This window comes from Cystoisospora suis (assembly GCF_002600585.1).
Source record: "Cystoisospora suis strain Wien I chromosome Unknown contig_628, whole genome shotgun sequence".
NCBI lineage: Eukaryota > Apicomplexa > Conoidasida > Eucoccidiorida > Sarcocystidae > Cystoisospora > Cystoisospora suis.
This window is the reverse complement of record NW_027153429.1, coordinates 583-10,375: the sequence shown is the minus strand read 5'-3', so window position 1 is coordinate 10,375 and position 9,793 is coordinate 583. Positions and strand designations below refer to the sequence as shown.

The window sequence follows — 9,793 nt, the reverse complement described above, 5'->3', positions numbered from 1 at the left end:
TCCCCACAAAATGAAGAGAGAGACCTCCATCTTTCTTTATCTTCCTTGTCCTCTCCTTCTTTTCCTCTTCTTCCTCTTCTCCGTGTTCCTCTTCTTCTTCTCCTCCGTGTAAGAGAAATCTTAAGAATCTCCCAGACAACCTAACAAGGGAAGTCGTTAAACAGACCTTCTTCTTCTTCTTCTCTTTCTTGTCTTCTCTTCTGCTCTCCTCCCTCTTCTCATATGTTCTCTTTCCTTCTATCTTCTTCCTCTTTCTTTCCCTCTCTTTCTCTCTTTCATTCAGCCGATCGGTGCATGCGTAGATAATCTCTGTCACGTCAATGCAGTGTGTGAAATTTACGACCTACCGAAGGATGAAAGAGAAGAAATAGAAGAATCTCCCAAGACATCTCCTCTTCTTTCTTCTTCCGCGTCTTCCTCGCTAAAGAAGGGGAGGAGCGCCGAGGCCTTTACCGCGGAGATCGAAGAGAAGAGAGAAAAGAGAGAGACTTTGACCGCTCCTCCTCCTACTAGTCCTACTCGCAGCACATCTATCTTAGACAGAGACATCATAGAAAACTATCCACATTCCTCAGAGAGACTGGAGAAAGAACGAGAAAAAAGAAAAGAAAAAGAAGAAGAAGAGAGACTGCATTTGTCTGAAGAGAGAAAGAGAAGAGGAAGAATACTCCATGAAAGAGAAAGAGATTTCTCTCTCCATGTGAAGAAAGTAAGAAAAAGATCTTTCTCAGGCATCAAGGAGAAGACGAGAGAGAAAAGAGCGAAAGAGACACATTAACGATAGATAGCTAGGTTGAAGATAGATAGATAGATATGTAGATTAAAGATAGATAGATAGATAGATTGAAGAAACATAGATAGATAGACTAAAGGTAGATAGATAGATAGAGCGAAGAGGCATCTATGACTTGCCTTTTCTTGAAGAGGTGAAGGATAGTATTTACAAGAGACATGTTAGAAAGGCTAGTGATTTGCCTTTATCCCGACATCTGTTGCTACTGTACAAGTTATGATCTAAGCGTTGACTGGACAGGAGGTGTACATACACCCGAGATGTGTGAGGAAGATGAAGAAGAACAAGACCATGATATCTAGAGAAGGTCTAGCTGAAGGAAAGGGGGAGTTCACTCCTTTTTTGCCGTCCATTCATTCTCTCCTCTTAGGACCTCTCTCAAGAAATGATACTTCTACGTAAGGAAACGATGGATATGTCTGGCAAATGAATGGTAAACCGAGAGAAAGACACCAAGATGCATATGAAATCTCCTATCTATCATTTGTATTCTCTTCACGTCTTCGCTTTCTTCTTCTTCTATACCTTGCACGGTGTCTATACACCTGAGCCTTCACGGAGACATTTCCCTTACTTTCGTTCTTTCTTTCTTTTCTTTCTTTCTTTCTTTGCTCTTTTCTTCACTCTCCTCTTTACCGTACAGACATTTCCTAGAAAGGCATCTGAAACAGAAGGAGAAAAAGGAGGAGAAGAAGAAGATTCTCCCTCTTCATCTTCTTCTTCTTCTCCAGCTATCACATCGACTATATGGCTATCTCCAAATGGATCTTATCGGTGTCGGTAAGAAAGAAAGAGTGAGAAAGAAAGAAAGAAAGGCTTTCTTCTCTTTGTTTTTTTTGTCTTCTTCTTTCTCTTCTTTCTCTCATTCAATCCTTCGGAAAGAAAGCACGAAGGAGAAAGATGAACCAACCTCGTCTCTTACCTTGGTATGCGGAAGAAGCGAAAAAGATAAGGAGAGCGAGAGATAAAGACATCTATATCTGTATATATATATATATCAGCCTTTGAAAAGAGAGAGGAATGAAAGAAGAGCTTTTCGAGTTTACGGAGTCGAAAGTAAAGATGTTTCTCTACAGTAGGAAAGAAGGTCATCCCCCCAGATAAAGATGTGAAGAGCCTTAGAGAGAACGATACTAGATAGTTTAAAGAGAAAGAAAGAGAAAGCTAATGCCTCGATCGGAGCAGAGAAGGAGACAGATAGCTGTATCTATCTTGCCATAGAGAGACATGCCTCCTCTCTATGTTGCCGACTATGGATGTCTAGTTAGATACATCTTTATACATACATATGTAGAGCTTTACAGATAGATGAATATATAAACATACTTATCTCTATGTATATCTATAGAGAGAAAGAAGAATCTGTATGCCTATCGTTGTAGCTATAGATCCTTGTTGACCTCTAAAAGCTTTTGCTTTATCTCCCTTCTCTTCTATAGAAGATTTACGGAGGGTCTCTTCTTCTAAGACTTCTTTGTATCCATACTACACCCCCGAATGAATGCATACATCCAGAGAGAGATCCACATCTTCTCTCCCTGTTTCTTCGTTTCTCATTTCTTTCTTTCCTTCTCCCTCTTTCTTTCTTTCTTTCTGTTGCATGTCTGTCTGTGTAGATGCCGGGCTGGATTTGAAGGAGACGGAATGAAATGCGAGGATATCAACGAATGCGCAGAAGTCAAAAAGTCTCCTTGCCATCCCTTAGCTGTATGCGTCAATACAAAGGGAAGCTATAGGTGCCTATGCCAAGTAAGACAGAAACTCTACCTCACACACCCCCCACCACCTACTACTACTTCTCTCCTTACACATCCATCTATCCATCGTTCAGTCAGTTGGACATTCTCCCTTCGCCTCTCTTCATCTAGATCTATACAAACCGCTACATCTGAACTCTCCCTTCATCTATCTCTCATCTATCTATCTATCTTTAATCTATATATATTTTTAATCTATCCATCCTTAATCTACCTATCAATCTTCAGTCTATGTATCTGCCTATCTCTCTATCTATCTTCAGTCTATCTTTCATCTTCTTTCCATATGTCTTTGATCTATCTACGTATCTATCTATCTATTTATCTGTCTTTTAGCTGTATATATTATCTCGATGTATCATATATCTATCTTTATTTAATCTCTGATCCATCTCTCTGTCTGTAGTTCATTTGTGTATTCATCTATAATCTACTTCTTATCAATCTATCAACATTAGGAGATATTTCTCTTTCTGTCCCTCTTTCTATCTCTCTTTCCTTCGTATTGCATCTGAAAATTCATTGTATCACACGTTCAACTTTTCTACTTCTCTTCGATACGACTCTTTCTTTCTTCAACGTCTCTTTCTCCTTCTTCTTCATTACGTCTATGTGTGGTGTACATACACCCCAAGACGATAGATTCTCTTCTCTCTCGCGAAGGCCTAGATAAACTTTTGCCTCCTGCTATTACTCCTACCACTGCTATTACCATTCAGGTGTATGTACAGACATCTCTCTATATATGAGTATTGTTCTTTACAACTCTTTAGAGAAATGAGTGAGGTTTCTCTTCCTTTCTGTTTCGATACAAATCACTGTCATCTTCTCTTAAGTCATCCACCTTTTCTTCTTCTACTTCTTCTTCATCTTCTTCTTTCCTTCATTTAGCTCTCGATCTGTCTCTGATCTCTCCCCTGTCTTTCTTCTTTGACGCAAAGTGACCGATCGCGAAAAGAAGGAGGGGAAGAAAAGAGGGAGATCATAGAGATCTCTCCATCTCTCATCGAAGACTCTTCTCCTATTTCTTTCTCTTCTTTTTCTTCTTCTTCTTCAAAGGCTTCGATCGTTTTGGACAAGAAGAACGTCTTCTTGACAAACTAGCTCTAGCCTTCATGAAGAAGAAGAAGAATTCATTCATGCATGCATTTATTTACTCACTTTTTCTTTCTTTCTTTCTTCCTCGGTTTGGGTGCCTTTCCTGTTTCTCCTTTGTCTTTGATCATTCTATCTTTCTTCTTCTTCTTCATTTACTCTTTCTCTCTCTTTTTCTTTTTCTTTCTTTCTTTCTTTCCTTGTGCCTGTGTTTCTCTGTTGCTATCTGTAGGCGAATTACATAGGCGACGGAAAGACCTTCTGCGTGTAAGGAACAAAGCAAGACATGGGAGAAGAAGAAGAAGAGCCAAGTCGCATATCTATATTCTCTCTTCTTTGCTTCAGCCCTTTATCTATTCTCACATCTTTCTTTCATTTGAAATAGATAGATACATAGATAGATACATTCAGATAGAAGGAAGACGTAGATAGGAAAGAACGTAGTGCTTTTGATCTTTTCTTTTTATGGCTAGATCTCTTTCTTTTTCTTGATCTCCTCTTCTTTCACTTCTTCATTCAATCATTCACAACGAAGTCTTCTTTCTGTGAAATCTTTGGTCGACCTCCTCCTTATCTACATGGCGCTCATCCGGGTGTACATACAGCCGAACTGTCTATAAAGCTAACATACAATAACCTCCATGTGTAGATATAGATATAGAGCTATCGGCGTGTGAATGTACATATAGATACATCTATATACATAGACACCCGAAAGTTCGACAGACATATACATATGTATCCCTACGTATATCTGTATATAGCTGTATACATATATATATGTAGGCATGTGTATGTGTGTATTTATAGATTGGTGTATGTATATATGTATCTCTCCAGAATGGAGCAAGTTCGTGAAAAGAGAGAGTCTTTCTTTTTCTTTTCTTTGCGATAACTTTGGAGAGAAAAGGCGACTTTCTCTGTCAAAACTTGGGTTGATAAGATCTCTCTCTCTTCCTATCTTTCTTTCTTTTTAGTGTTCTTCTTCTTGCTGTATCTTTCCTTCGCAACACCTCTTTCTTATCTCCTTCTTATTCTTTCTTTAGATCTTTTTCTCCGTTCTCTCTTATATCTTTGTTCCCTTCTGTCTTATGGTCTCTTTCTTTCTTTCTTCTTATCCTTTTCTCGGCTCTTCTTTCTCTCTTATCTCCTTTCTTTCTTTCTTTTCTTCGTTCGTTTCTCTTCTTATGAGACTGATTTGCGTTGTGTGTCTCAAAGGAGGAGGAAAAGGGGGGAAATGAGTGCGTTGATCGCCCCTTTTTGTCTTTCTGTCTTTCTGTTGCTTTTCTTCATTTTCTTCATTTCCATCTTTATCTTCCTTGTACTAGCTAGTATTCAAGATCTACCCACGTCACCTCCACTTGAAAGACAAACCTTTTCTCTCTCTCTCTATTCATCTATCTCTCTTTCTCTTTCTCTCTCTTTCTCTTTCTCTCTCTTTCTTGTATTCTCTGAATGCTTTCTCTATCTCTCTATTCGTCTTTCTCATCTCCTAATTTTCTTCTTTTCTTGTTTCTTTCCTCCTTTCGTCATTCTCATCTTCTTTTCCCTCAAGGCCCAACGTGCAATTCATGAAGTAAGAAGAAGAAGAAGAAGAAAAAGAAGAGTGAGAAAGAAAGAAAGACTGTCGATGATCTATGAGATACCCTTTGTCACATACATAGGAGAAAGAGAGAAAGAGAGAGAAAGGCTATTGAACCCTTCTGACAGGAGTGTATACTTGTGTGGGAGTATCCATCTATGTAGAGATACAGAGCTAAAGAGCAGGAGGCAAGTCATACAGAGAGGCAGCTGCATGTGAATTAGTCTCTACGTAGAGCTATCTAGAGATGGAGAAATAGATCTATATAGCTATACATACCTACTTAGATCTGCATGCGCATTGATACAAATGACTGCACATGTCCAATCTCCATATATATATGTATACAGATCTATATCTATATATAGATATATAGATGTATGCAGATGTATGTATATGCATGTATGTATGTATATACACATATATATATGTATATCTATAGATGTCTATATGCGATGTGGTCATTCGGAGGAGTGATAAGAGGTAAACCTTTATCTTTATCTTCATCCTCTTCTTTTCATTCTTTTCACCACCTTGGGTAGAGTGTATATCTGACAGAAATCCAAGTCGAGATATCTAGATCACTAGAAAAGATCTTGTCTTTCTTCTACAGGCGTCTCCTTCTACTACTACTACTATCGTGTCTCTCTCTATACAGTCACCGGATCTCCTGTCTCTTCTTTTCTTTTCTTTCTCTCTTCTTTCCAACTGAACGCTTCGTGCATATGCAACTATCCGCGTCAAGAGAGAGAGATGTATACGTATGTCTATGTATCTGTTTTACCGTGAAGACGTATACAGAGGAAAAGAGAGACAAAGATTTCAGAATTTATCTGTGGCCCTTCTCTCTGCCTGTCCCTATTGAATGATGACGTCAGAACGAAGTAAAAGCCACCCTCTATCTCTCTCTCTATATATATACATGTATACACATATGCATATATATACATCTCTCCATAGATGTATGTATATAGATATAGATGTGTATGTGACTGTATGTATTTCTACATGTATGTGAATGTGACTTCGTCATTTGAATTCTCACAGTTCTGAACTCGAAGAGAAAACAAAAAGAAACGCCCCTTACAAGGCATGCTCTCATGGGTCTATGTGCGTTCATGTATACATATACCTATATAGAGAGAGATATAGATACAGATACATATATATATATATATATGCAGGTCTATACTCGTATACCTTTACATCGGTACCTGTGTGTATATTTATGCACATATGAGTGAGTGTATATAGATATCCATTTATATTCTTATTGTCCCTTCCATCCGTTAGCTTAGAGTGGAAAACCCCCTATCTCTCTATCGTTCATATCTGTATGGATAGATACACCTCTTTGTATAGATACACTTTGCATATATGTAGACACGCATGCATGCATGTACATCTCTCTCTATATGCTTTCTGGTGTATAGAGATTGTTTCTCTGGATGTGCTGAACTCTCGGTATCTGTCTACCATCTACTCCCTCCATCTATCCTTCTCTCTCTCTCTCTATCTATTCCGAATCGACGCTTGCAGCACAATAGGTGGCGGGAGAGAAGGGAGTTCTTCTTTTTCTTCTTATTTGTGCCTCGATGAGTATGGGAGATCGAAATGTCCTTCTTCTCTTCACTGTCTACATGACGGGACATGCGGGTGTGCTGAAGGTTATCGACGCATCAAGTAAAGCCACACAACCTATCTCTTCTTCTTCTCCTTCTTCTCCTTCTTCTCTCTCTTGTCCTTGTGTGTTGATATGTCAATAAGTCGTGTCTCTCTCCATTAAGATTTAGAGATCCATAGAGGAAATCGAGGAAGAGAGAGACAAGAAACGAGACAGAAAGAAAGTTCTCTAGACTGTCCTCATGACTTGTGCACACAGCTGACAGAAGCGAACAATACGAAGTCCTGCTTCTTCGTATCTACTATTCACAAATAGACATATATATATATATATGTATGAGTCTGCCTCTCTAACCTTTCTATCTATCTGTCTATCTAGCGCTATCTGTGTATCTATCTTTAATCTATCTATCTTTAATCTATCTATCTGTAGTCTATACCTCTCCTTTCAATTGCATCCGATGGAAAGAAGAAGAAAAGAGAGAAGAAAAGCGGAGAAGCCTTGATCAAGCCAGACTGTCTCTCTTCTTCTTTTTCGTCTTTCTCTGAACAAGGAGACCAGCCAAACGTCCTTCCTAGGCATGAAGAAGGGTGTAATGTATCTCTTTCTCTCTTCCATCATCTCTTTCAGTTTCTACATATATACACATATATATATCCCATTCTCCTCCCTAGACCTAGCTGTATATACGCACCATATATATTGATATGTAGGTATACGTGTATGTGAAGGACCGCCATCTTGCCACATCTTCTTTTTCTTCTTCTTCTTCCTCTTCTTGATCCTGTAGAGAGAGAGATTCTATAGAATTCATTCGTCTCTTTATTCAAGACCGGAGTGGAGAGAATGATCTTCTTCTTCTTGTCTCCTTCCTTTCCCTTCTTTTCCTTTAGAGACACCTGTGAAGACATCGATGAATGTCTCGAGGGCCTAGCTGTCTGCGCGTCTTCGTCGCTAGCTCGGTGTGTAAATACAGAAGGAGGCTATTTCTGTAGTTGTCGCGAGGGATATGAAGGGGATGGACGCCAGTGCGTGAAATCTCCGTCGGTTCTCCAAGCAAAGGTGGTCATCACAACGGACTATCGACGTGCCATAGAGCAAGAAGAAGGCGAAGACAACTTTGTCAGGCTTCTTACAACTTCTTTGGCCCAAGTAAAACACACGGCTTAAGATATGGACGTATAGGTATACAGAGAGTGAAAGAGATAGAGATATATATACCTACCCATGCGGATAGATTTACATATCCTTTCATACCTGGAGAGGAAGATATAGACACAGAGAGAGATACACATGTCTAAATGTACAAAGATATACATATATACATATATTTATGGATATAGATGGCTTGTATGTGTATACCTATGCCTATATATATATGTATATTGCATGTAGTCGGGTCGTACCAAAGGCGTACGTTTTCATGCGTTTAGGAGGCTATCGATTTACAGTCCAGGAAAGAAGGAAGAAACAGAGAAAAGAAGAAGAAGAGAGATGGATGATTCGATGAAAAAGATTTGAATGGTGGAGAGTTATCTCTCTCTCTCTCGAAGTCTTTAGAGGAACCAAACTTTTCGTTTTTGAAAGGAAGAAAGATGTGCTCTATGAGCTGGTGTGTATGTATAGAATCTTCCTCATAGCTGCTGGAAGACCAGGTGTACGTACGCTACTCGAGTGTATTGTGATTTACAAAGAGGGGATATCTATCTATATCGATGCCTCATTCTTTCCTCTTTCTTTTTATATATTCCTATCCTATCTCACTTCAATCCTATCTCTCTCACTGACACCCTCGGTATATGCCTATAGACATCTACATGTATGTGTACATATTGATATATGGATAGAGATACAGATACAGAAGCCGACCGATATCCAGTGAAAGACTCTTTATTCTTTCTCTTTCCTTTTAACTTCTTCTTTCTCTGCTTTGCTTTCGTTGGCTTGGCCTTATCCTCTTCTACTCTATCATTCTTTTCCAGAGGGGTGTACAAAGAGTCACACATCCACTCCAGACCGTTCCCTGTATCTCTTCTGTATACCTGCATATATATATATATATATAGATATATACGTATATAAAGTAGAGATGTAACAGACGGGGCCTATAAGCACCATATATGTGATATCTCTATATCACTTCTACCTATGTGTGTACCCACGTATATCAACTGTGTACATATATATATATATAAATTGTCTATTGCATGCATATATATATATATATAGATATATGCATGCAGTAACTGCATGTGTGTATTGTGTGTGTGAACGGTTGTAGGCTATTCCAGGCTTGAAAGGTGATCGGATAGAGGTGCTGAGAGTGTCAGAAGGCAGTATCATTCTTATCATAAGAATTCATCCCCCTAGGTCATCTTCTTCGTTTTCGCCTTTCTCAACTTCTCAAGAAGGCAGTTTCTCTTCTTCTCCTTCCTCTTCTACGTCGGCAGGAGGAATGGATGATAATGATGAGGTGTATGTACACCAGCAACAGCAGATGATGAGTTCGGCTGAGGTTTTACTAGCCTTGCAGAATCAGCTTGAAAATCCAAGCTCTCCTTTGCGTACAGGGCCCTTCGGGGAATATGCCAGTCTTACTACTATAGGTAACACCTACAACACCACACATATATATACACTTACGTGCATGCACGCCTTTCTTGTATACATATATATATATACATGTATATATGTCGGCATACATATGTCTACAGAGAGGGAGATAGGCTGCTATTAGAGTCGTGGTAACTCGGGTAAGGTAAGACAAAAGAGAAATACCGACACATCCATAGACCTAGATCCAGATAGACAGATAAACCGAAGAAAGATAGATAGATGGACAGACAGACAGACAGACAGAGCGGTCGAAAGATAGGCATATAGATGCCTAAGTGTTGGATAGAGAGATAGATAGATAGACAGACAGAGAGAGAGTTAGATTG

The 9,793-nt window shown here is 39.1% G+C and overlaps 2 protein-coding genes across 2 annotated transcripts; both read left to right on the top strand.

Moving 5' to 3' along the window:
* Window positions 1-283: 283 nt before the first annotated feature.
* On the top strand, window positions 284-1,571 carry CSUI_001551 (uncharacterized protein; the record flags this gene model as incomplete). Its single annotated transcript, XM_068061757.1, has 2 exons — window positions 284-709; window positions 1,437-1,571. Coding segments are annotated over 2 exons (561 nt in total), but the record flags the coding sequence as incomplete, so codon positions are not given.
* Window positions 1,572-6,635: 5,064 nt separating this feature from the next.
* Window positions 6,636-9,471, top strand: CSUI_001550 (calcium binding egf domain-containing protein; the record flags this gene model as incomplete). Its single annotated transcript, XM_068061756.1, has 3 exons — window positions 6,636-6,910; window positions 7,745-8,003; window positions 9,133-9,471. Coding segments are annotated over 3 exons (873 nt in total), but the record flags the coding sequence as incomplete, so codon positions are not given.
* Between the last annotated feature and the right edge of the window lie 322 nt (window positions 9,472-9,793).